The sequence below is a fragment of the Podarcis muralis genome, chromosome 1 (genome assembly GCF_964188315.1).
Source record: "Podarcis muralis chromosome 1, rPodMur119.hap1.1, whole genome shotgun sequence".
Taxonomy (NCBI): domain Eukaryota; kingdom Metazoa; phylum Chordata; class Lepidosauria; order Squamata; family Lacertidae; genus Podarcis; species Podarcis muralis.
The window spans coordinates 23,617,419-23,645,071 of NC_135655.1; the positions used below are offsets into that span (position 1 = coordinate 23,617,419).

Here is a 27,653-nt window from a genome sequence, read left to right on the forward strand (position 1 = left end):
GCTGCGCTGCCGCCATCTTGTCTCGGCCCACGCGATTTCTTCCGTGGGAACGGCATCCGGGAAGCGCCGCCGATGCTTCCGTGAGCAGGGACGGGATGGCTCTTTTCCCGGCTTTCGCGGGCGCTGCTAAACCCGGGGAGGCGCCAGCGGGCGAGACCGAGGGCTCCAAGAGAGGTAAATGGACTCTTCCTTTCCCCCCCCTCCGTCTGCCCTGATGGGCTCGTCCTGTTCATTGAAGTCACTCGCCCTTCAAAGCGGGTCCCTGCTTTACCTCCGCGCGCCGAGACCTAAAGTGGTTTCTGCAGGGATATCCTGCCCCTTCACCTCTGAAAAGTATGGGATTCTTGCATTTTGCGTGTGATATATATACACACACATGCATGCACACAAAATAGGCTCATTCCCCATACAGGCAAATGCACATTTCCCTTAGTTTTGAGCAAAAGGACGGGATGGACGGGTGGCTTGTAAAACGGTGGCAGCGGGGAAACTACCTCTGATCATCGCCCTCTTTCCAAGCATCTCCTTTTTCTCCGTCTTCTCCGTTCTGATTTCTTGTGCTCAGAGCTTTGTTGAAGAAGTCCAGCAACATCAGGACAGAACTGGGCCACAGGTTCTGTTGGTTTCTGCGGGATTTGCTTCTAATTCAGTTGGCTTAGATCGCTGTCCAGCTCTTATTCTTTTGACTGGTCTTCTGAGTCTCAAACTTTCTGGCCAAGTAACATGATAGGGAACTGTAGATAACATAGCTGATTAAAATGGACGACATGCGTTAACATCCCTTCTCGGTGACAGCCATGCACCTCGGTCTGCTTACATGCATTTGATATCCTGAACTGTCATGCAACTAATTGTTAAGAGGATTCATTCTCTCTGAGAGATCCTAATATGGTGTAAAGGTGGAGATGGCCTTTTTAAAGGCATGTTGTGCTCAAGCAGTTTGAAATAATCCTGCTGAAATTTAGAAACTGGCAAAGAACTATGGGATCCACATTTGTATGAGATGCACGTGCTTGAGATAATGTTTTAGGGATGTCACACTATTAAAAATATTTAAGTTTCTAGCCCTCATGGTGATCATCTTGGCTGTGAGTCTTGGAAGACCAGCTCCCTGCCTGTCAGGTGGGGGGCCCTGTCTGACTCCAGTTACAAAAGCTGAGGTTGCTAAACAGACTTTTGTATTGTTTAGGGGTTTGTGGGAGGCGGGGAGGGGGTGTTTGTTGCTATTATTTATATTATTATTTTTTGTAAATTTATTTTAGATCCTATTATTTTTGTGGAAAGTGGTTCGATTTGGTTGTGTATTTTTGATGTTTCATTGTTTATGACTACTTTTGCTAAGTTTGCAATTATGTAATTTTTTTAACGTTCTAAGCCACCTTGAGTATGGTTTTAATTATGGAAAGGCAGCATACAAATAAAATTATGTATGTACTCAGCGCCTGGCAGCCTATGCTGAAGCAAATAATTATGTACAACAGTTAAAATACAGTAAGAATAACACTGGTGGCACCTTGCTCGAAAACTCCTAATGACGGCTCCCAAAAGCCGTGTTCATATAGGTGTTAAATAGCATTGGAGTGAGGATACTACTCATAGCACTAGTGCCTGAGTGTTGAGGTACACTTATAGAGTCTTACTGTCTGATCACAGATCTGAAGGTAAGAATGGAACTACCCTAATTTGGTGCCTCCAGTACCTACCCTTCTGAGTTGGTCCAAGAGGATAGTGTGGTAAATGGTATCAAAAGCCCCTGAGAGATTGATCAAAAGTAGCATGGTCACACTCCCCATGTCTCTCACAATAGAGGTCATCCATCAAGGCAACCAAACTGATTTAGTTCTGAGCCCAGATTGTTGTGGATCTAGATAATCAGTTACAACTGATTATCATCTAGATAATTCCCCATATTGGGGGTCAAGTGATGGGGTTATGGCGAGATGCCCACTACCCTCTTAATACTTTATGCCCTCACGTGTTCTTTGAATGCTTGAACAGGATTACCATCTGTCTGATGTCTGGTTTCTCTAAACCCTCTCAGTTGCTATCAAAATGCTGCAAGTATGTAGTTTCCTGTCAGGCATTTTTTGTGGGTGGGTTAAAAATGTAATTTTCTTTTAAATTCGCAAAAATATGTACTTATGCATCTCTAGAGTGCTCTCCACGACTTTTAGCTTTCAAGCTATAAGGTATCTGCGAAGTTGCTTTTTAAAGGAACGGTACTTTTGCATCTCTGTGTTGTGAACTAATTTCATACTTTATTTGGATTAAAGCCATACAGTTTCTTTTCTGAAGCTCAACAGAGTTTGAGCCAGACCTACACCTGGATAGATAATTTGGAAACCCCAAGTACGGTAGTCTTTAGAGTCTTAGAAGAAGAAAGGAGCACAAATCTTAGCTAAAGAAAGAATGGCTCTGGAAATAAAGTTTTGTATCCATAGAGGTAGCAAAGAAACAGCAACACTTCCAAGCATCTGGTTGGCCACTGTGAGAACAGGATACTACCAGCAGGATTCTTCTTATGTCATCAAATGTTGTGATCCCATCAAAATTCATTCAAATTACCACAAAATGGGGAACTAGTTCCTGCAGCAAATGGTATTGAGTGCTCTTTCCTTTGGGGGACTTTACTGTCTGCATTCTCCTCATAATTTCTGGGCCATAATGTTGCCACTTACCCTGTTTTCAAATAAAAGCTACAATGGATTTCCACGCTGGTATCTGGTTTCATACATTTTCTGCTCAATTCATTTTCACATTCACTGCATCATTTTTCCTGGTGTCTTTCAGGCAGGTGACTTCCTTGAGGCCACATAGTAGGTGGTGCTGGCTTTCAAAATTGTTTTCACTAGACCCTGATTATCCCCGCACGAAATTTGTCTAAGCCACTGTAATCATTTTAGAAAACAGATGGCGCTGACTGCTGCTGTCAGCTGAAGATCTCTTTTTCTGAAAACCGATTTAATTCTTGAGTCCTCATTTGATTCTACGAAGTTATACGATTTGCTCTGCAGACAAATTAAGGAGCTTTTTTACACTGCCAGTTATTTAGGAGTAATGACCCATGAACTCACTTCAGCTTCTGATTTGTTTACATTATGAGTTGTCAGCTGGCGGCATTAGCAGTGGGAATGGTTGGCATTCTTGAAATGGAGCGTTCCCATCTTGCTACAAAATATTCCAGATTCAATTCTGTAAGCTGCCCACTAATAACTCAGAACTCTAATCCCAGAAGCTGCTCGCTGTGTGGTACAATGGTGGCATGGTGCAAGCGCATGGCCGGGACTGCTGGATTGGCTCTGCTGGTGTGTTTGCTCCGCACTAACCTCCCTGCTGCCTTGCCCCTCTCCCAGGAAGCAACAGTGACCGTCCTGCCTGGAAGTTAGCATAGCAGCTCCAGCCTACCTGGTGAGCCACATCTGTCTGATCCTAAACCATTATTCCAGCCTTAAAGGTGGAATAAGGCTGCCAGATTAAGGCTGCCAGCTGAGATCCAAATGCCTAGGCAACTGTGCAATACAGAGATTGGAAACTTCAGGCCTGGGGGGGATGAATATGGTTCTCCAGATGTCTCTGTATAGCCCCTGAGACTCTCTGCGGGCCTCGTCACTCACCAGTTCTGTTTTGTACCCTCCTTGAGGGCTGGAATGTACCCTGACCTCTGATAATGCCTCTTGCTTGCCTATAAGAGGGTAGATAGGGATGTATGTGTGTGTGTAGAAATTAACCTACTGTTCAGAGGTAAATTTTACATTAATTGCTCCACCCACTGGGTCTCCCCATCACTAGAATGTGGTTCTCATAAGAGAATGCAGACCTCGGGCAGAAAAAGGTTCCCTACCCAGATTTGATGTACTAGAAAGGCCAAATGTCTTTCTCAGTTTTGAATAGATAAATGTGATTCTGTTTCCCCCTCATAATTCTAGATGAACCAGCTGGACAAACTGTTGGCCCTTGCTGTGGCTCAAACTAGCTTTCCATAGAAAACGTGACAGTCTACTTCACGCAGCTCCCACACGACTATTCTTCCTACTGTGAAGGACAAAAGAAAAATTACCAGAATGTTCCTGGTGATAATGCAAACATCATCTCTTAAACCTTCATAGGGCTTCTCAATGAGATGAGCAGATATTAAATCTTATCCCGTTGTGATTTATAGGACTTCATGCTAAGTGCTGTGCAAAGATATATGGAAATAAATTCTTGGGGGATTTTTATGTCTTGGACAACTGATGGGAAAAGAGGAGGAATGGATTTAATTTAAAAAGCCAAAGTGATAACCATGAAATATGTGACTCATTTCAAATATTTTCTCCTGACCCACTGTGCAATGGCATTATAGCCAAGCGCCTGAATAATAAAAAATAATTTAGTTCTCCTAAAAGTAGCAGATGAGCATGACTTGCGGGCAAGCTAAGCCACATTTAAGCCCTCATAATTTCAGTGCATCTTCATTTCATGTAGATATTTACATTGAGAGTTGCCTTATACCAAGTCAGATCATTAGTATTGGCTACACTGATTGGCAATAACTCTTCAGGGTTCCAGACAGGGCTCTTCTCCAATATTACCCAGAGATGTTAGGGATCAAGCCTAGGACCTTCTATGTGCTCCGCCATTGAACCATGGCTGCTCTCCAACTACAGCCTACAAACATTAAAGGTGGAACTGGAGGTTCCTCTACCAGCCTTTCTCAACCTTGGGTCCCCAGATGTTGCTGGACCACAACTCCCATCATCCCTAGCTCACAGGACCAGTGGCCAGGGATGATGGGAGTTGTAGTCCAGCAGCACCTGGGGACCCAAGGTTGAGAAAGGCTGCTCCAGATACAGGCTTGCAATCCAACATCTCTCCCCCCCCCCCCACTTTAGTTCCAGAAATACGTAATGTGATGCTGTCATATCGTAGGGTTGCCAGAAAAGTTGTTAAGCTTTTTTGGCAAAGTTGTTAAGCTTGTTTTGTTTTATGGCACAGCCAACATGGGCTGCCATATAGCTGGACATTTTTCTGGTGTCCACCTGAACACTGCTAGAGACAGCTGGATTCTGGATATGTCTGGGAAATCCCAGAAATATTGTATGCTTCTCTGCCCTTCCACCTTATTGGCTGTTGGGAAAGCACAAATTTGAAGACATCAGACATCAGGAGTATTACAGGGAAAAGAAGGATATTGGGACATGGCATGTGGAATTCCATCTAGTTCCCACTGTTATTTGTGCAGGTGGCAACCATTTTGCATGGAGGTTCCCTTCCTGGTCCCCACACGTGTTGGTTGAGCGTACATACGCCCACCCCTGTTCCACCCGCTCCTGTTCTGCCCACGTATTGGCAGTCGTGTGTCAGTCGCACATGCTCACTATGGTTGCCACCTGTCTAGCATTGTCAAAGTGTTTCTTAGCACTATTCTTACAGTTCCATTTTTATTATCCGGTGGAAGGCATTTACCTTGGAATACAGTCATACCTTGGGTTGAATGAAGTAGCTTCGGGATAAGTGTTTTCGGGTTGCACGCTGCGGCGACCTTGAAGTAATGGAGCGTGTTACTTCCGGGTTTTGCTGCTTGCGCATGCGCAGATGTTCAAAATGACGACACGCGTATGCAGACGCGGGTTGCGTTCACTTCTGGATGCGAACGGGGTTCCGGAACGGATCCCGTTCACATCCAGAGGTACCACTGTATTACACAATATGTGAAAGCCATGCCTTTACTTTATTAAACTTTCAAGGACTGTAATTGATGATGATTATTTATTTCCTCATTATGTCTGTTGTAAGCTGCATTGTCTGCTGACAAGGTAAACCCCCAGCTTAAAAACAACAACACAGTGAGGACTTTTCTTGAAAAATTGACCTGTCTTTTGTATCTGCAGAATTGAACTGGCTCACCAACCCGAGCTTCTGCAGTGAAGATGCTCTGAGACTTCACCAGCATGCTTTAAAGGCCACAGACCTTGCCTTGGACAAATCCCTGCTCCAAAGGTAGTGTGTTCTTTGGGACCTTGCCTTCCCACGATACATTGTTACTGTTTTTGATTTCATTTAATTGCAAGAACAACATATAACTATGGCAACTTGTCCAGTGGTACATTCTTTAGTCTTGCATGCGGTACATAGTACACAAGCAATATGATTACCCCTTGTAATATACTGAAAGCAAGCGGAAGCATGTGGCCAGCTTTACAGTGCAAACTTGGTTGCTTATATACAGTAGTAGTAGCATCCTGTGTTTATATTCATTAGGGCACAAAAGTAATGATTGAACCCCCCCCCCCCTTTAATAGATGCATCAATTAATTTGTTCTTCAGTGAACTTTGAATTTTTTTGCAGAATGTTTTTGAGGACCTTTTTTAAAAAAATTAAGGTCCAGCATTATTATTACAGGGTTGGTGTATTAGAATCATAGATTTGTAGAGTTAGAAGGGACCCTGGTGGTCATCTAGTCCAACCCCCTGCAATGCAGGAATCTCAACAAGCGGGCCTCCATCCAGTTTGAAACCATACCCTCACTAATTAATTGCCATAAAAAATAACATTCTTGTCCAGAAATCTTTTTGATTAACGTACACCTTTGCTCTTATACAGTTGACTGCACCTAAACCTTAGATGGGTTTAGCCATGCCTAAATATGTTTAGGCTAGTCTGCTAGTTCCTTGATGCAAAGTTTATTTTGAGTTCTGTCCTGCTGAACCCCAGTGCACCTAGCATTTGGTGGTACTTTGATGTCCACCCACCATGTTTAAAATGCTATCTACCTGAAGCAAATTAAGATTTACACTGCTTGGGAGCGTCCTTTGCTTTCAGGAAAGAGCATTTGAGAATACAGGGAAAGGGTATTAGGAAAAGGGAACTCTGAAAAACCTTGGTATAACAAGCACATACATTCCCCACTGCACGTGGCTCTTCAGATCACAGCCATTACGTTTAGGTTAATGCTTACTTTATAAATAGTAAGTGATTGTCTTGATAGATGAAACATGGGTTTAGGCCGCTGGGAACAATGCTTCATACTTAATTTCTGTGGCTGTTGAATTTCGCATTGATTCAAGAATCATCCTGTCACGACCACTAAGATACTCTGCTACCATTGATGTAATGCTCTGTTCAGTATAGCAAAAACTTACTGGATTCTTCCCAGTAATCAATCTGTGTTAGAAAAGGTGATGGCTTTGGCTCAGCTGCCTGGAAGGGACAGTTCTGGGATTCTTCCTCATGATAATCGGAAAGTAGCCGTGAGAAACTGAACTCAGGTGCAAAGGAGGAGGCTGTTCAGTCTTTCTCCTCTCAGCTGTTTTTCTGCTCAAAATCACCTCCCAGCAACTTAACTCCCCTGTATCTTTTCCCTGTGGATGAGGATGTTGTTGTTGTTGGGTGAAAAAAAAAGGCTGGCATAGGTAAGGCAAGGAGCCCCTACCCAGCAACATCCTCTGCTCTGTTTTCATTTTTTTTGGGGGGGGGGATGTTAGGAGGAATAACGCAAGTCCTGTACAGCCTGGGTTCAGATTACCTTAAGGACTGCTCTCTCCTGCACACACTTGTCTGGTTTTTAAGATCCTCCTCACAGTCATTTCCTTCGTGGATTCCCATTCACCTGCTGATGTCTCAGCTTATCACGTGGAATTCTTTTCCCAAGGAGGCTCACCTGACTATGAGCCTGATAATTTTTTGGCGTCTTATTTTCCCAGGCCTTTAAAGGTATGGAATTCCATATTGTACTGTTTTATTTTGTACTGTTTTATTGTTGTTAGCCACCCTGGGGAGGGCGGGATATAAATAAAATTTATTATTATTATTTATTATTATTGCTTTAATCTAGCCTTTTTGGTTTGTTTTAAAACTCATGGCTATGTTTTATATCGTTTTTATATTTTTAAAATCTTTTGTTAGTTGTGTCTGAAATGTTTTAGTTGAAGAGCAACCTATGAATAAATAAATGAAGCTGCCCGTTGTGTAGCTTTTGCCCTTCAACAACACACTAGCTACAAAGGGTTACTTTTTAAATGCCCTGGAATAAATTAACCTTTTGATTAATGTCTCTTTAGTACTTTAAATTTATGCATGTATTTCATCCCTTTTTTTAAAAAAAGAAGTTTTTCTAGCATTCCCCGTCAGCTCGTTATGTTTTTGCATAGTTTGAAGTATTGGATTGTGAATATTATCAACAGTGCGGTTTTTGTTCTTAGATTTTTGTACATTTTATAAACAGAACAACCTCCAGCTTAGAGACATTGGGAGAAAATGAAGTCAGCGAAAGTGTCCAAAAACCAGCCAAGAAAAGAAAGAAAAAGAAAAAACAGCGAGACCACAAGAAAGTAAAAAAGAGAAGTAGAAAGCATCAGGGAACAAGTGAATCGGAATCAGATGCTGATGATGTGAAAGACGATAAAAATAATGAAAAAGAAGCAGAATTGAAGTACGTAAGTACCCTTTATTTCTGAATTATAAGTGCCATGATCATCTCTTTGTTCCATATACCAGGGATGGGAATGGGGAACCTGTGCCCCCCCCCAATTGTTAGAGTCTCATAACCCCCTATCAGCATGTTAATTGGTCAGGTATGATAAGAACTGTAGTCTAACAACACCTGCAAGTTCAAAGGTTCCCCATCTCCATTATATGCTAACACCAAACTCATTTCTTTGGTTGAGAATGACAACCCCTGCTTCAGGAACCCTGTGATTTATAAACCAGATGTTTAGAAAGGTGATCCGAGTTTTAATTTGTTTTTAGTTTGTTGTTGTTTTAACTTTTTGAAGGAATTAAATCATTGTTGTTCTGGGTTCTAATTTTATTGTTTTATCTTGCTGTAAACCATTTCGAGGTTTTTTTTATTTAAAAACTGTCAAGCAGCGTATACATTTTATGAAATAATAAATAATTAAACTGATTCTCACTAAGGAGGCTCACCTCATGCTGTCACAGGAAGTTTTTCAGCACCAGGCAAACACCTTCCTGTTTGGCCAGGCATATTAAAATAACAGTTAAGGAAAGTTAGCTCTGCTCCCAGCACATTAGCGCAATGCTCCAAAAGAAAAAATTAAGAAGGCAAACTTAAACTTGTATGTCCATTTGAAAATTAGGGAGAAAATTAGGGCTTAACCACCATCCATGATTCCCGAAATTGGCTTTGGGACTGTAAATGAAAGCTAAATTTTTCATTCACAATGGCATGCTGGCTTTCCTGGGATGTTTTGGAATATATTATGGAAACTAGAAATCTTAAATCTCTCTCCCCCCCCCGTCCCCCCCCCTTTGCAGTTTAGGAGACAAAGCTTCAAATGTGAGCATTCACTCCATCTGGCTAGATGATGTTCAAGGTGTGACAGCAGAAGTATTCAGAACAGATAAGAAACCGGATCCTGCCAACTGGCAGTATAAGTCTCTGTATCGAGGGAACATTGCAAGGTAATGAAATTTACAGGTATGAAATCTGATATCAGTAACGGTTTTTTATATATATAAAAAAACCTGAATATGTGGCAAGAGGAAATCTTTGGACCCGATCCACATTTTTCTGTGTGTAGCTGCATGCGTACAGTCTGCATGGAGTCCTTGCTCAGGGGCTCTGTGCTAGAAACACCATTTTGCTGTTGCCCTTTTAGGTCGCAGGGTCTTGTCTTCTGCTTGCTCTACATTGTGAAGCAAAATGGCTTCAGTATTTAAAGAATAGGAGATTAGGATTTGCAAACTTGCTTTGCGCTCATGATTCCGTACCTAATTGGCTGTGCTGTCTCTGTACTTGTTTGTTCTATTTATGGAGGAGAAAACATTTTGTCACATTGGTGTTGTGATCAGCTGCAACAAAGGAAAAACCCAAGATAAACTGCTGATCGTTTTTTTACCCTTAAAATAAAATGTGGCTTTTAATAGGCAACTCTTCCTGTACGTAGCTCGATCCCTCGAGGATCTCTCATAATTTTTAATGTGTGCTACAAGGATGCTTTGAATCCAGCTGGCAAGTGGAAATAAATTTGCTCCCAAATGTCATACTTGCACTCACTATTCACCATCTGAGTCCCATTTTAATTCCTGAAGTTCCCACGGTGGCAGATCCATCGCTGTCAACGTTTCCCATTTTTAAAGGGAAATTCCCTTATTCCGAATAGGATTCCTCGCAAGAAAAGGGGAAAGTTGACAGGTATGGGCAGATCCAACAGCCTGATGGGACTGCATCCGATGATTGTGGCAACAAATGGTTCGTTGAGTTCAGTGAGCTTAAACTGTTTTTTCTCCCTCGTCCTATCCTGGAAGAGTTAGTCATATGCCATTTATCATTGCAAATATACACGTTTGCTTAGTTGCCCAGAGATCTTGTTCTGTACCTTGAAAACTCCTGATTCATCGCAAGAGTGGTCAGTTGCAGCTTCCCCCTGTTTCTATCCTTGTCTTGATGTCTGCCTTTGTTGCCTGCAGCACAGATGGAGTCTGGCTTGTTAGAGCCGGTAAGGGAGCAGGGTGCATGATCGGAGCCCGATACATCTGGAATCTTAATGATCTGGGACAGATCTCCATTGGCAAGACAGATCAGCCTAGGCTGTGGTGCCCATTTGTAATAATTACTTTAAAAGCATTTTTAGTTGAGGATCTCTGAAGTACACTCTTGCTCATTTGTTCTGTTCCAAACATAATTTAAAAAAACAAACACAGATGCCTCTCAGGTTGCTTTTTTTTTTTTTTTTTTTTTGCATTCTCAGACCTCAGTCTCTTCACCCATAACTTTTTAATGAGGCACATAAGGCGCTCAGAAAGGTTCAGGAACTGGCCTCTGGCAAAAATAAGCGCAAGGTCTCAGCTCTGACCTCTGAGACTGCAATCCCAAGATGCACTAATTTGGTCGTCAGCGTCCTTGAACTCGGTGGGACTTTGAGTTAATATTGTCGGATCATGCTGTGTGTCTGGGGGCTGCGAAGGAAGCAATATCTATAGACTGCTATTCCAAACACTTAATGAAGCAAGCAATAAGTAATACTGTATTTGCCCAGTTCAGGAAAAAAGTTTTGAAGCCTGTGATGATACCATGATCTGGGGGTTTGGCTGAGAAATGCTTGTCCCCTCCCTCCTTTGCCCTTTGGAAAAGACTCACAGTTTCCACTATTTCTTTTAAAGATACAGGAGAAGAAGCAACTTCTGTCTGGGCGTTGATCCAAGGAGGCAACATATTGCCTGGGAGAGTTCCTCAGCAGAGAAAAAGCCCTCCCATAAGCAGCCTGAGCGTTACTTTTCCAAAGGTGGCCGGAAGCTGTTGAATGCGGATGGCATTCCTGTCAGCACAAAAAGTCAAGGCTCTTTGTCTAGCCCAACTGCTTGGATACCCATTTTGGAGCAGGACTCAGCTGATGTTCTGGCCACATGCTGGGCGAATCCTCTTGGGATTTATGATCCAGGGACCACATTGTGGCTGCAAGGGAAGGGGCCCCCGGAGCACGATTCACGAAAGCTACGGGAAGCGCAAGAGAGCTCTGAGAATGGGGACTCCCGCCTCCTGGCCAAAGTGGAGGACTATAACAGGAAGGTCAGAGAGGACCCTGGAGATATCAAAGCATGGATGGATTTTGTTTCTTTTCAGGTAGGTGTCTCTTTAAAATGTAAAGTTGCAGTACGATTTTCTCAAGACACTGGGATTCACCCAATGTGCTCCATCAGCAGAAGCCCTGAACAAGGACTTCCAGTTGTGCAGCAAGGCTTTCTGTTGCCCCACCCGCTGCATGGCCCTCCAATTGGCTCTGGGCAGATGAGTGGGTGTCAGGAGAACAGCAGGGGGAAGGGAGGGGTGATCGTTCCGTCTGCCAAGCTGAAAATTTGGTGCAGATGGAATATTTGTAGTAGTGTGATGTTGGATTTGACCCTATGGATGAAGACAAAAAGCTGGTGTTCAACAAAATTTAACTCAAAAGTTGGTTAGAACATGGTGCTTATAATGCCGAAATTGCTGATTCCATCACTGTATGGGACAATTGCATGTTCCTGCATTGTGGGTTGTTGTTGTTGTTGTTGTTGTTGTTGTTGTTGTTGTTGTTGTTGTTGTTGTTGTTGTTATTTATTGAATTTATATACCACCCTATCCCTGGGGTCTCAGGGTGGCTCACAGAGTAAAATCAAGATACAAAACCACAAAATATACAATAAAAACAAAAACAACAACCCTATACAGTGGTACCTGTACATGCAAACGGGATCCGTTCCGGACCCCCGTTCGCATCTAGAAGCAAACGTAACTAGCGATGGCATGTCTGCACACACGTACGTCACTTTTTGCCGCTTCTGCACATACGCGTGATGTCATTTTGTGCATCTGCGTATGCGGCGAAACCCAGAAGTAATGTGCTCCGTTACTTCCGGGTTGTCGCGGAGCGCAACTTGAACGCGCTCATCCTGAAGCACATTCAACCCAAGGTATGACTGTATCTCCCCCAACCACATTTTAAAAGGGCATAGGATATCAATCAGATCAACCAAAGGCCTGGTTAAAAAGGAACGTTTTTGCCTGGCGCCTAAAAGTGTATAATGAAGGCACCAGGAGAACTTCCCTGGGGAGAGCATTCTACAGACAGGAAGCCACTGCAGAGAAGGCCTGTTCTTGTGTTGCCACCCTCCGGACCTCTCGAGGAGACGGCACACGAAGGAGGCCCCCAAAAGATGATCTCAGTGTCCGGGTAGGTTCATATGGAAAGAGGTGGTCCTTGAGGTATTGAGGTCCTGAGCCGTTGGACTAGATGATCCTCAGGGTCCCTTCCAACTCTACATTTCTGTGATTCTAAGTTAGGTCCAGTACCTTGTCCTCACAGTGGCCAACCACATGCCTAAGGAGAGGCTGCAACACAGACTCCATCCCACTTTTATGGGACACTTGAGTCCCCTTTAAGCCATCTCTCCCATCCAAATTGCAGCAGAGGCTTTTGGTGGAGATTTCTTGCTGTGCAAAGTAGCTGCCAGTTTGCTTTCTACCACCCCTTTTATTTTACTTTTTTTTGAAAGGATGAAGTCATGAGAGGCCCCAGCTGCTACGCCATCAGCGAGGGAGAACGCGAAACGAGGAAGGTGTCCCTCAAGCTCATCTTGGAGAAGAAGCTGGCCATTCTGGAAAGAGCTATCGAGAGCAACCCAAACAACGCCGACCTGAAACTGGCCAGGCTCAAGCTTTGCACGGAGTTTTGGGAGCCGTCGGCTGTGATCAAGGAATGGCAGAAATTGGTGTTCTTGCATCCAAACAACCCGACCCTGTGGCAGAAATATCTCCTGTTCTGCCAGAGTCAGTTCAGCACCTTTGCCGTTTCCAAAGTTCACAGTCTGTACGGGAAATGCCTGAGTACTTTGTCGGCGGTGCATGATGGCAGTATGGTGTCTCATCCAGCCCTGCCACACACAGAGGAAGCCATGCTAGGTGAGAGCACAACAAGAACAACAATTTTATTATTTATACGCCCGGTCCATCTGGCTGGGTTTCCCCAGCGCCTCTGGGCGGCTTACAGCACATAAAAATTGTAAAACATTAGACATTAACTATTTTCCGATACAAGGTTGCCTTCAGATGTCTTCTAAAAGTCAGATAGTTGTTTATTTCCTTGACATCTGATGGAAAGGCGTTCCACAGGATGGGTGCCACTACTGAGGAGGCCCTCTGCCTGGTTCCCATCTCTTGTCTTGCCCGTCCGTTGTCTCTTAAAGACCACCACTCACTTCCCCTCTTTTTGACATGGAGACTGTGATATTCTTCAGCGACCTGTTAAAGCAAATAATGTTGTGAGAGGTACATTACGTGACAAAGAGAGAGAGAGAGCCTTCTCTGTGATGGCATCTCTATTGTGGGATTTTCCTCTGCACAGAGCAGAGGCGGCGAATCTTTTCCAATCCAAGGTCACATGACAGTGAGGTCAGAAGCAAAAAGGGGTGGAACAATGAATGTATCTATCTTTATGCAGTAGGTTTTGCTTCTGTATGCACTCACACAACCCTCTTGGGCTCCAGCATTCCTCCCGTTTACCTTAGAATCATAGAATTATAGAGTTGGAAGGGATCCTGAGGGTCATTCAGTCCAACCCTCCAATGCAGGAATCTAAACATGCGGTGGTCTCCCATCCAATTTGAAACCAGACCAGACCCTGCTTAGCTTTGCAAACACGCCAGCAGTTTTATTGCCGCACCACCAGGGTCTGCGGTGGTGCTAAACGCTACAGTGTTTGCAAGCAGCGGAGCCAATTAGTTTTGACACGGCTGTAAAAAATAATGCCGCTGTGGGGAAGGATCGCCGTCGGGTTGAGGATTTCTGAATGCTCCTTCTTAACCACACTGCTAACTTCGACTAGATTTGACTTGACAGGGTCCCATTTACTTATTAAGGAAATTACACAATTGTCAGTCATTTATGGCTATATCAAATGTCTAGCCCTGTTACGAAGATCCTGTTGGATAAAGCCAGCTTCAGATGACAGTCTCTGATCAGCACTGGCAATGTCTGCGAACCAAGATATGCTGAATGCCTCTGCCCCCTAGCGTTCGGCTTGTTGCACTGCTTGCCTTGATGGAACTCGTCAAACAAATGTGGATCCTGGTCATTTTAGACCCATCTGTGCGCTCAGAGAGGGCCTTCAGCATCCAGAGGTTCTTAAGAGTTTAGTTTATGGAGTGCAGTTACCGGTTGGCATAGCACAGTGCAGAGCACGTGCATTGGATCCCCGGTTCAAGACACCTGTCGGAAACCCTGGATTGCTGCTGCCAGTCAGAATAGACAGTGTTGAGCTAGGTAGGCCCATGGTCTGTATAAGGCAGCTTTCTACATCCCTAAGCTTTAATTCGTCCCGCCTCCTGTCCAGAGATGAATAGCATTTTAGTTCAGTCCCTCCATTGCCAGTTTCTTCCTTTTCTGTTCCTAACGCGTAAGCTGAGTAGTTATCCAGCTTTTAAGGCCACAATATATTTTCATTAAAAACCTCTTCCTTCTGAAACGCATTTACGCACTCCTGCCATGTTCTTCCCTGTTTCTCATTCAGCTCCCAGTGGCGCTTCCCTTGCTATTTCCTCCTTCATAAGGAGACCCCTACTGGTGCTCCCAAGTGCAGGAATGCTGGTGGCACTGTGGTCTATGCCACTGAGCCTCTTGGACTTGCCAGTCAGAAGGTCGGCGGCTCAATTCTCCCTGATGGTGGTGAGCTTTCATTGCTCTGTCCCAGCTCCTGCCAACCTAGCAGTTCGAAAGCACACCAGTGCAAGTAGATATATAGGTACCGCTGTGGCGGGAAGGTAAATGGCATTTCCGTGCGCTCTGACTTCCGTCACAGTGTTCTGTTGCACCAGAAGCGGTTTAGTCATGCTGGCCACATGACCTAGAAAGCTGTCTGTGGACAAATGCTGGCTCCCTCGGCCTTAAATCAAGATGAGCGCCACACCCCATAGTCGCCTTTGACTGGACTTGACCGCCCAGGGGTCCTTTCTCTTTCCTTGCTCCCAAGAGCAGCCAGCCAGCTGCCTCTGGGTCCCTCCAAATTATAGTTCGTTCGTCTACACTGAGGTTTTGGTAAAATGCAGATTCGTTTAAATGATTGGTTAATATCATTAACGGGAGGTTTACTTTTAATATGAAATTAAGAAATTCAGTTGGCCCCAACCTTTTATTTCTCCAAGCGGGGAGTATAAAAGGCATAACATTTATTCTCATTTAATGCGATCGCTGTAATGCAGCCTCTTGTGTGACTCGACTCGCTGAAAGTGGGAAAGGGAACGCGGACCCAAATCTCTTGGCACCCTCTGTGTGAAATGTTGCCTCTCTTTCCTTCCTTTCAGCCATCTTCCTTCAGCAGTGCCATTTCCTCCGGCAGGCCGGCCATTCGGAGAAAGCAATATCGTTGTTCCAGGCCCTGATTGACTTCACCTTCCTGAAACCAGATAGCGTAAGGGAACTGCCAACAAGGCGGCAGGTAAGAGGAGGCAATTGTATTTTCTGTCGCCTGCTCTAACCCTGCTCTGTATCTTTTCATCTGCCCTGCTTTGTTCCCCCCATCTCCCCCCCCCCCCAGTTGTTTCCTCTTGTTCTCCTCCTTCCCTCCTACATAAGAAAGCAAAATAGAGCAGTTCAGGAATAAATCTGGGTTTCTGTAACTGTAAAAAAACCTCTGCAGAATGCACAAACGTTCATCACCTGCTTGAATCATTTTAATAATAAAAACTTAACACTTGTGCAGTGCTTCCCAATGTTCACGTGTACTGCTACTTGCCATCCCTTGCAACAATCCTGTAAGGCAGTGTTCCCCAACCTTGGGCCTCCAGCTGTTTTTGGACTCCCATCATCCCTCGCTAGCAAGACCAGTGGTCAAGGATGATGGGAATTGTAGTCCAAAAACAGCTGGAGGCCCAAGGTTGGGAAACACTGTTGTAAGGTAATCCAGTATTATCATCTCCCATGCTGCAAATGAGGGTATTGAACCTGAGAGAGAACGGGTTGCCTGCAGCTACCTAGTGAGCTCGTGGCAAAGGCAAGATTCGAACTGTGAACGTGCCGATTCACAGCCCAGTCTCTTTAGTCAGCATGTTACACCAGTGTTCTGTGATTGTTTTGTGGAGAGACGCTTCTTTTGGCCATGAGGACTGAAACGCAGCATGATCAAGGAAATGATATTGTTTTCGGGGGGGGGGGTGCCATAACAAAACAGCAATACTACAATACTACGGGTCCATAGGTGTTTAGAAGCAGAGAAACAGCTACTGGTTTGCAAGAAAAGAATTATTAGCTGGTTTATGGGAGATACAGTGGTACCTCGGGTTAAGTACTTAATTTGTTCTGGAGGTCCATTCTTAACCTGAAACTGTTCTTAATCTGAAGCACCACTTTAGCTAATGGGGCCTCCCGCTGCTGCCGTGCCGCCGGAGCACGATTTCTGTTCTCATCCTGAGGTAAAGTTCTTAACCCGAGGTACTACTTCTGGGTTAGCGGAGTCTGTAACCTGAAGCGTATGTAACCCAAGGTACCACTGCAGTTCCCAAACTACCAGGGTTTCTATCTTCAAACCCAAACCTTAGTGCTTGGTGGCAGAGGGGCTCGGGAGCGGTGGCGGTTTCACTTGCGATATACCGTTGGGTGAAGCCGCCATCATACCGGTCCTGGGTGATGTATCGATACACTGCCCAGGCCTAGTCCTATCAGTGCAAAGAAGAACCCCCTGGCTGTTTCAGCTCCCACCTCTTTACCGTGACTATTTGGGTTATTCAAAGGCCACCATGACAGCCATGCCTCCCAAAATAGCAGCATTTTCTTTGTTTTGTCTTTCCCCCTGTATCATGATGGGATCAATGACCTGCCTAGGAAGCTGTCAATCTTGCTGGAGATGACTACCTCTCTCTTGGCTTGCTTCTATCTCTGACTCACCCTTTGAATGTGTGAATAAGCTAGAAGTTGAAATGAGTTCAGAGGTTGTTATCCCAGGGTAGTAACCCATTGTTCAGAGATACCTTTTCTCTGCGACAGCCGTTAGTCGCGTGTGGCTTAGTGAGTGTTCAAGCGGCACAGGCAGCCCGTAGCATGTGGCCTCTCAGCTCACGAAGGGGTCGCGACTCATAATTTCAAGGATTTGGCACCGTGTCCTAATCTGCAGCCCCTGAACACAGAGAAGGGAGGCTTTGCTTAGCAATAAATAGCATAATAATTGAATTCAGCTTGGAACATCTTTTGTGCATATTAGGACTGCTTTGTTATTTATAGTTTTGAATTCCAACGAGGCTAAATTTAAAATATATTGGTAGTAAGTATAGTTCCTCTCCAAGTTAGAGCAACGAACTGGAGACCGAAAAAGGAAATGTCACAGGGATGCCTGCCTTTAACTAGATCCATCCCTACCATTTCATCACTGGTTTCCCAGCTTAGGTTGAACTTGATGTTTAGTGTGCCCATGCCACTAGGACTGAAAAACAGAAATATCGCCTTTTCTGTTTTGTGCTAAGCAAGTTTACATATAAGTCACCACCACCACTAGTTGGCTCTATCCTTCAGTTAAAGCCACTAGTATTTTCCTTTCAGCAAGAAGAAATAGTGCAGCTATAACCCAGATTATGCCTCAGAATGAAAGGTTTCTTTCCTGTAATATAAAAAATTGAAAAACATCAGACATTAAAAATTCCCCTTTACAGGGCTGCCTTCAGATGTCTTCTAAAAGTCAAAACAAAAAAAAAATTCCTTCCAGTAGCACCTTAAAGACCAACTAAGTTAGTTCTTGGTATGAGCTTTCGTGTGCATGCACACTTCTTCAGATACACACTTCTAAAAGTCAGATAGTTGTTTATTTCCTTGACATCTGATGCGAGGGCATTCCACAGTGTGGGTACCACTACTGAAAAGGCCCTCTGCCTGATTCCCTGTAACTTCGCTTCTTGCAGTGAGGGAACCACTAGAAGACCCTCGGAGCTGGACCTCAGTATCCAAGCTGAACAATGGGGGTGGAGATGCTCCTTTGGGTATACTGGGCCAAGGCCATTTAGGGCTTTAAAGGTCAGCACCAACACTTTGAATTGTGCTTGGAAACGTACTGGGAGCCAATGTAGGTCTTTCAAGACCGGTGTTATATGGTCTCGGCAGCCACTCCCAGTCACCAGTCGAGCTGCTGCTTTCTGGATTAGTTGTAGTTTCTGGGTCACGTAGAGCACATTGTAGTAGTCCCAAGCGGGAGATAACCAGAGCATGCACCACTCTGGTAAGACAATCTGCGGACAGGTAGGGTCTCAGCCTGTGTAACAGATGGAGCTGGTAGACATCTGTCCTGGACACAGAATTGACCTGCGCCTCCATGGACAGCGGTGATTCCAAAATGGCTCTTCAAAAGCTGTGAAGTCCACGTTTTAAAGTTTGTTGTAGACATGAACTGGGCAGCCCAGGTTGGATGAAAAACTAGCCTTCCAGTAGACTCATGCTTCCCTCCTGTCCCTTTTAAAGAAGTACTTACATTTAATTTTGTGATTTATTTATTTTTTAAAAAATGTGGAACCATGAATTGGCAACACTGCTCTTAAGTCAGCCAGAAACTTAGAAAATTGACTTATCAGTTGAACTAGCAAAACACGTCTCCAGATTCTTTTGCACATATAACACTGCAGTTGTACATGCTGTGTATCAGACTGAAGAATGTGTGTGTCTTTATCCTCAAACTTTAGGTGGAGTTCTTTGAGCCGTTTTGGGACAGTGGCGAGCCTCGGATTGGAGAAAAAGGAGCGAAAGGCTGGAAGGCCTGGATGCACCAACAAGAAAAGGGTGGTTGGGTTGCCATCAACCCACCTGGTAAGAACATAAGGAGAACTCTGCAGGATCAGGCCAGCAGCCCATCTCATCTAGCATCCTCTTCTTACGATGGCCAACCAGATGCCTATGGGGAGCCTGCAAGCTTGCTCCCCACTTACCGTGCTTGGAAATGGGTGTTCAGGGTCACACTGCTCCTGACAGTATAGAGGTAGACTGTAGTTATCATGGCTGAGAGCCGTTGATAACCATTAACGTATCTGTGCCCATTCTAAAAGCATCCAAGTTGGTGGCCATCAGCGCATCTAGCACCTAATTCTATAGTTTGTGCTGTGCGAAGAAGTGCTTTCGTATTTTCTCTTTCCTGAATCTCTTGACATTTCTGCTTCGTTGGACGTCTCTAGGCTCTAATATTGTGAGAGGAGCAAGCAGGAGCTCACTTTATGCTCCCAGCTGTTTCTTTGTAGCTGCCTCCTCACATAGCCCCATTCATGGACTAGGAGTTCCCCCACCTTTGCCTTATTGCCACTTAAGCTGAGGTATGTGCAATTCACATAATCAGATGCTCTTTCTCTCCATTCTTCTGTGTCCTCCCACCCCACAACGTCTCTGTAATTTTCTGGTGTCTGTTATAGATTGGGATCTCTGCCATACCATATATTTGTTAAGCATCACATACATAGATGGTGCTGTATTAAATTATAATACAAGAATAAATTTGTAAGCCTTTGTGGCACCAGAAGACTCCTTGTTGTCTTTGCTGTAACATGGTACCGCGGCTGCCGCCACCCTGCAAAATTGCCACGCCGGTCTAAAGAAATTGGCAGAAATTCAGCGAGGCTACTTGAATTATATGAACTTTTTTGTGGGGATTGCCGCCCTTTAGCAGCTTGCAAGCCTGGAGTCGATGGGATTGAACAGGCCAGATTTTGAAAACCTGCTGGTGTGTTTTTGGCTTCTCGACAGATGAAGACGAGGAAGACGCGGAGGAGGAGGAAGAAATAAAGGATAGATCTCTACCCAAGTGGCAAAACTGGCTTCACGTTGAACGTTCTCGTGAAGAAAGGCACTGGCTGCCTTGGCGGCCGGACAAAACCAAGAAGGAGACAGTAGATGATTGTGAAGATCCAGAGAGACAGGTGGGTGTCATAGGGGTGTTGTTCCACCCACTTGATCATTGTTGTTCTGTTCTGTTGTGCTCATGCTTTTCTCGGAGGCTTCCCACAGGCAGCTGGTTGGCCACTGTTGGAACAGGAAAATAGACTAGATAGGCTTGATCCAGCAGGCACTTCTAATGCTTTTATGACATGACAGAAGTTTGTAAAATTATGCATAACGTGGAGGGAAAGTGGTCCTGTGCCCCTCCGGATGTGCTGGACTGCAACTCCTTCCATCCTCTTGAGCATTGGTCTTGCTCACTGGGGCTGATGGGAGCTGGAATCCAGCAACTTCTTGAAGGCCAGTGGTCCTTCCTTCCTGGCATATTGCTTTCCTTCTTAGCCCTGCCTCTACTTCTACATCCTTCTCCTGTTCTTTTCCCCATTTTCAAATGTTAGATTGTAAGCTCCCCGGGACAGGGACCTGGCCTCTTCCACTCTGTAAAGCACCAAGTAACATTGTAGGGTTGTTTTACGCTTGCATTTTTTCTTGCCCTCTGAATTCCACTTCTTGAATGGTTTCTAGGATTATTCCATTTTCTTTCTAAAATTCCTTCCCTTCGTACCTAACTGCATTTTAATATGTGCTTGACAGGTCCTGTTTGATGACCTTGGTCCATCGCTAATACAAATTTCCAGCCCAGATCTTCAGTTTCAGCTGCTCTGCTCGTTTCTGCAATTCTTAGGCGTGCCATGTGAGTGCAGCCTCCTTCCTTCCTTCCTCTACACAGCAATGGATGAGAACAACATCTTTGAGGATCGGCAGCATGGCCAAGGACCCCTGACTTCTTTTGACCTGCCACTTCCCGGAGTCAGTAGAATTGGCCAGATGGACTCGATGCTCCAAGGAGTTAGACATATTGGCCACCCCAAAGAAGGGGAGGAGTTCATACAGAATTTCTTCCATATGATTCTGCCTCTGCTTTCAGGAAAAGAAAAATCTAATCTATCCAACTTTTGGCTTCAGTATGAAGTCTCTAAGGTAAGTTGGGATTTTATTTTTAAATTCTTCCGCCGCCTTGTCCGAACAGCAAATGTACAAATATTAGCAAGGCTCCCCCTTGGCTGAAGCTAAGCCAGTCTTGAGTCTGGTGAGTGCCTGATTCGGTGACCATCCGGGAGCTGTCTTGGGTTCTGTGATTGGAAGAAGGCAAGATATACTTATAAAATAATTACCGTGTTTTTTGCTCTATAAGACTCACTTTTTCCCTCCTAAAAAGTAAGGGGAAATGTGTGTGCGTCTTATGGAGCGAATGCAGGCTGCGCAGCTATCCCAGAAGCCAGAACAGCAAGAGGGATTACTGCTTTCACTGCGTAGCGATCCCTCTTGCTGTTCTGGCTTCTGAGATTCAGAATATATTTTTTTCTTGTTTTCCTCCTCCAAAAACTAGGTGCGTCTTGTGGTCTGGTGCGTCTTATAGAGCGAAAAATACGGCAATCATCTCTGTAACAAGCACCAGACACTCTGGAGTGGCTTGCCCTGGCTAGCTGAGGATCACCTAGAAATTCTAGGATCTAGGGATAATTTGGGTAAAATTATCCCTAAAGCACTCCAAAAACAGGAAGCCATTGTGTAGGTTAACCCTTCCTTTCCTGCCCCTGCTCCATAATTTTGTTTTCCTGCTCCAGTTCCACCCCCCAGGAGCTTCTACTTGCCAAATGGGGTAAAAGTCCCTAGGCCAGCTATGTGGAACTGCTTACAAATAAGCAAACAATGAACCTGGTTTTGTTTTTTCTTGGCTGCCTCATTATTATTATTGATTAACATGCAGGTTATTCAGTGTTTGGAAACTGGCAACAAAAAGAAACTGAAATGGCAAGGGAAGAGAAGTAAGAAATTAGCCAAGAACCTTCTTAAGACCCATGAGAGCAGAAACGATGTCTCCCTTTGGCGACTCTACGCCTACCTGGAATGGTTGCTTGGCAACGTGGAAGATGCTAGGAAAGTTTTTGATATGTCTCTGAGCACAGTGGGAACGGCTGGGATCCAGAACCCCCAGCTCTGTAATCTGGGCCTGCTTTATGCCGAACTGGAAGCAGAGTTGCTGGGGAGCCAGGAGGGAACGCTCGAGTCTCGCGCCGTTCACATATTGACCAGGCTGGCCGAGCAAGGACCTTACACACCATACAGTGGACAGACATTATCCGTGAACATTTTGAGAGCTCGAAAAACATACGAGCATCTTCTCCAGGATTACTTGAGCGAGAGAGCCACCTCTAAACAAGAACAGATCTGCGGCTCCGGCCATCTCGTTGGCTTGGTTGGTTGCTACACCCTTTTCCAGTATTTGACTCTTGGGATTGATTCTGCAGTGTCGATATACAGGCAGGTTTTTGAGAAGCTGGAAGGCGAAAGCTCTGGCGGTCAGAACTGCACTGCCAGCCTTGAAGCTGTCGCACTGATGCATGTGCATTTGCTCAGGTACCACATGAGAACGAGCGTCTATCCTTTGGCTCCTCTCCGCGAAGCACTGCTGGAGGCTTTGAAGAGGTATCCTAGCAACCAGCCTCTCTGGAGGGCGTATATCCAGATCCAACGCAAGTCGCACAACGCTAGCAAAGCGCGGCGGTTTTTTGACAGCATTGCAAGGGCCGCGAAGTCGCTGGAGCCATGGCTGTTTGCAATCAAAGCTGAGCAGATGAGGAAAAAGCTTGTGGAAAGTGTCCAAAGGTAACACTGCAGCTTACAGATGATGCATTTCTCTGTCTTTCTTGCTTATTAACTGGCACAGGCCTATTCCCCTTTGCAAAAGTTATTTCATTTCTACGTGACATTTGTATCCTGCCTCTCCTCCAGGGAACTCTGGCCAGTCTTTTAAATCTCCAGAACAGCCCTCTAAGATTTGATTTGCCCTGGGATACAAGGTGATCTTCACGGCCAAGTGGAGATTCAAGCACAAATTTTCCACATCAAACATAGGCTGTTGCCTTATATTGAGTCAGACCACTAACTGATAGCAACCTTCCAGGGTTATGGGCGAGAAATTCCCAGCCCTTCTTGGAGCTGCTGGGTTTTGAACCTGGGATGCTGTACCAATGAGCTATGCCCTTCCCCAGTGCTTAAAGCATTGCTATACTGCATTGTTGATTTCTGCAGGGTTACATCCACTTAGGGACGCGGGTGGCACTGTGGGTAAAAGCCTCAGCACCTAGGACTTGCCGATCGAAAGGTCGGCGGTTCGAATCCCCGCGACGGGGTGAGCTCCCGTTGTTCGGTCCCAGCGCCTGCCAACCTAGCAGTTCGAAAGCACCCTTAAGTGCGAGTAGATAAATAGGGACCGCTTACTAGCGGGAAGGTAAACGCCAGAGCAGCTTTGTCACGCTGGCCACGTGACCCGGAAGTGTCTGTGGACAGCGCTGGCTCCCGGCCTCTAGAGTGAGATGAGCGCACAACCCTAGAGTCTGTCAAGACTGGCCCGTACGGGCAGGGGTACCTTTACCTTTACCTTTTTACATCCACTTACATTTCTTCTGTTGTCACATACATGTCCTCCAACAGCCTTCCCCAGCCCTCCAGATTATTTATTTTGCATTCTTCTACATCACCTTTTGCAAAAGACAAAACAAAAAAACCCCCTGACTTCCCAACAGGTTGTACCAGAACAAAACATATTAATAGGAATTACAGAAAGCAGATAAAAATGCAATTAAAATCCAATTTCATACTGGCAGTAGGTATAAAACATAGAAGGACTAAAGGCTGGGAAAAGTGAAATTAAACTAAACATGACCTCAGGAAGGTTGGGAGCGCAAGTAAGTCTTCCCCATGTAGCAGAAATCAGCTATCCGCATAACCATGGGAAGGGAGTTCCATGACTGGGTGCCACCACGAAGAATGCCTTGCTGTGCATTACCACACAATCAAGGTTGTTGGACTACAGTTCTCGTTATTCCTGACCATTGGTCAACCTGGATGGGGCTAATGGAAGTTGGGAGGCCAGAATAATCTGGTGAGCCTGAGGCTGGGGAGGGCTGCTCTACGGTATAACAATAATTTAAGAGAGCACTATGGCGGGGTGTGAGCTTGGACTGGAAACTTGTTGGCCAACCTCGGGCCAGTTACCTCCTCAGCCTAACCTAACGTAAAGGGATGTTGAGAGGACAAGATGCAGAGAAGGAGGAGGATGCTCTGTATGCTGTTCTGAGCTTGCTGGAGGATTAAAAAAGAAGCAGCATAGGATTGCATGCAAACATTAACATGAGTGGTCATGCCCCATGACTTTCCTACCCTCTTCTCCCTGGTGCAGCTCCTTACACACAAGGCCTTGGAGTTGTAGTGTGAGGGGAGATTTCTAAAACTCAGGGAGCCAGTGTGGTGTAGTGGTTAAGACTCGTAATCTGGTGAACCGGGTTCACTTCCCCGCTCCTCCACCTGCAGCTGCTGGGTGACCTTTGGCTAGTCACACTTCTCTCTGAAGTCTCTCAGCCTCACTCACCTCACAGAGTGTTTGTTGTGGGGGAGGAAGGGAAAAGGAGATTGTTAGTGGCTTTGAGACTCCTTTGGGTAGTGATAAAGCGGGATATCAAATCCAAACTCCTCCTCCTCCTCCTCCTCTTCTTCTTCCTCCTCCACTCATACATTTGGATGCAAACAAGGTGCCACCGCTCAGTTGGGTAGAGCACATCCTTTGCATGCCGAGGATCCAGAGGTCATTCCTGGGCATCTCCACCTCCATCAGGTGACAGAAAAGCCCCAGCACCACATGTAGCTCTTGGGGGCAAGAAGGTTGCCCATCTCTGCTCTCGAAATCTCCAGTGTGAGTTTGTATTGGAAAGAAGAACCGTGTTCATTCCTGGACCTGACCACCAAAAACACTGTTCATGCTCTTGTTTTTCTTTGTTTCAGAGCAGCCACTGGCGATGTGTACGCAACCATCCCTGAAACCGGGATAACCAATCGAATCAAAGCTTTATTTGAACATGCCATTGAGACTGAAAATGGTGCTCATTGTCCATTGCTTTGGAGGCTATATATAAACTTTATGGTGAGAGACTGCAGCCCCCTCTTAATTTTATTAAGTGATTCTTGGATGCTGTTGTGTAGATCAGAAGCTATAGAAAAAATAACATTTAAAAATGCACCGTAGGGATGTTAATGCAAATCTTAACATAGATTATTGGAAAACCTTTTTGTGTAAAAAATATATGGCTCAGATCCCATGTTGATCCTCTCTTCATGTAAGGAGGAGGGCAGTAATTTTTGACAGCTCCCCCTCCTGACCATTCCCAGTTGAGTTAGGATATAGACAGCCTAAATATGCATAGATGTTGTATCACATCATATAATATTAATATACAGTTCTTTAGAGTTAGATTTCTCCCCTGAGAAATTCTCAGTCTGAATATTTAATGGTTCTTTCTTCAATTCTAAATGAAAATAACATTGTTTATGTACATAGAGTTCTGCATTATTATTATTTTTAAATGTATGTTTGAAATGCAAAACTTTGTCCTATTCTTTTCAGGTTTCTTTAGGAGATAAAGGAAAAAGTAAAGGAGTGTTTTATAGAGCGCTTCAAAACTGCCCCTGGACAAAAGTAGGTTTCTTTTAAAAAAATAAATGTATGTATGTATGTTCAAGAATACAGTGATAACGCAATAGAACATGTGTCTCTGGTAGGGTCAAACCAGATTCCTGATTATTTGCATAGCTGGTAAAATGGAACTATTGTTTATAATTGACAGTAGGTTGCAACAGGTTCTGCAACAGTATGGTGGTGGTGTTTTTTTAAAAAGAAACTGCCCAGAAAGCAGGGAAACTGAAGTCTAAATCTATGAAATATGTAATCAAAGGAATAGAGACTTAAAAGGTTACATCACCGGTGTCTAATATACTGTGAATTATTCCTGATTTTTGACAAGTTTGGTTTTAACTGGACTTGGTGGAGATTTCCCCAAGCATTTCTTCATGACCTATAGCACAGATAGCAAATTCTTGCGTTTAATTTCTTTCGATGGAAAACTTGGGGCATACAGAATTGGAATTCTTTTTCATTTAGTTTTTTTATGGACCAGATTCAAGAGGGTCAGTGTGTGCAGACTTGGAGGGTGGGAGCACTGGAAGCATAGTGTAGTTTGGAGCAAGGACGCGAGATCTGCGGCACCGTGGAAGGGAGCTGTATTCACCTATCCTAAACAGCTTAGTTGCCTTGATCGTTTTTTATTTCATAAGAGCTGGGTTTGTCTTTTTCTTCTCTGCATTTCTTCATGACCATGAATTTGCTCTCTTGTCAAATTGATTCCTGGCCCGACTTGTGCTGTTCCACAAGCATGGCGGATTGATTATTTTCAATGTAATACTTGTATTTGTAGGTGCTGTATATGGATGCTATAAGCTATTTTCCAGATGAGCTGCAGGAGATCCTTGATCTAATGACCGAGAAGGAGCTGAGAGTGCGGGTACCAATTGAGGAGCTGGAGCTACTCCTGGAAGACTAGAGAATGATGTGAAGACAGCAAGTGGGCCTTGGCTTGAGCCTTCAGTCTCTACCCCTGGGGAGAAAATAATTCTACACTTCCTTTAACAGATGAGAAACGATTATTTCCCTTACATATTTTTCAGCACAGCTATCATGTGGTTGGTTTTCCCAGTGCTGTTAAGTGCTCTTGTGCATCGAACTGCCAAGATGGGTGACTCGATCTGTTGCTGTCGTCAAAAATCGTCACATGCATTTGTGTGACTATGCAATAGCCAAAGGACAAACCATTCTCTCTCAGCTGATTGATACATGAACACACGATCAGAATAGTTTTATACAGAACACGAAAATGTGCACTTGCGTGACGACTCACGTGATGTTTTAGGCAGCGAAGCCTCGTGTAACCAAATTTTTATTGGTTTGTAAATGGCAGAGGATGTAAATATGCTTGTAAAGGTACATAAAATATTTTTGAACTGGATTGTCTTTCTCTCTATATCTCTCCCTTCCTCCAAAAAGGTGGAAACACTTAAGCTCTGCTTTTAGTGAATCTTTCATTGTTGCATCTGTGGAATTTAGCACAGCTGCCAACTCATATGCCACACTCAACAGTGATTTTGAACCCTCCCAGGATATGCATTTTATGAAATTGTTTCCTATTCAGTTTGGAGGTTTGGGCTATCCACTACTGAAATCAGGTGGGATGTTAAGAGTTGCTAACGAGGATGCAGATAAGATTTTGAAAAGGTAAATGCTAGGCCAGGCTGTGGAAAAGAGCTGCATATCCAAGCAGTGTCAGTTGTAAAAAAAGTGAGCTGTGTGTGCTCTCTAGGGCACTCTCCTGTGATGCTGCGAGGACATCCTAG

At 44.6% G+C, this 27,653-nt stretch overlaps 1 protein-coding gene across 1 annotated transcript; it reads left to right on the top strand.

Moving 5' to 3' along the window:
• On the top strand, positions 1 to 27,268 carry NRDE2 (NRDE-2, necessary for RNA interference, domain containing). The gene is made up of 14 exons (XM_028717776.2): positions 1 to 174; positions 5,871 to 5,979; positions 8,205 to 8,411; positions 9,257 to 9,403; positions 11,105 to 11,564; positions 12,974 to 13,379; positions 15,776 to 15,909; positions 19,130 to 19,253; positions 20,178 to 20,350; positions 20,964 to 21,350; positions 22,141 to 23,039; positions 25,215 to 25,353; positions 25,834 to 25,905; positions 26,681 to 27,268. The coding sequence occupies exons 1-14, from the start codon at positions 96 to 98 to the stop codon at positions 26,804 to 26,806; spliced, it is 3,462 nt and encodes a 1,153-aa protein (XP_028573609.2). The 5' UTR covers positions 1 to 95; the 3' UTR covers positions 26,807 to 27,268.
• Positions 27,269 to 27,653: the final 385 nt, after the last annotated feature.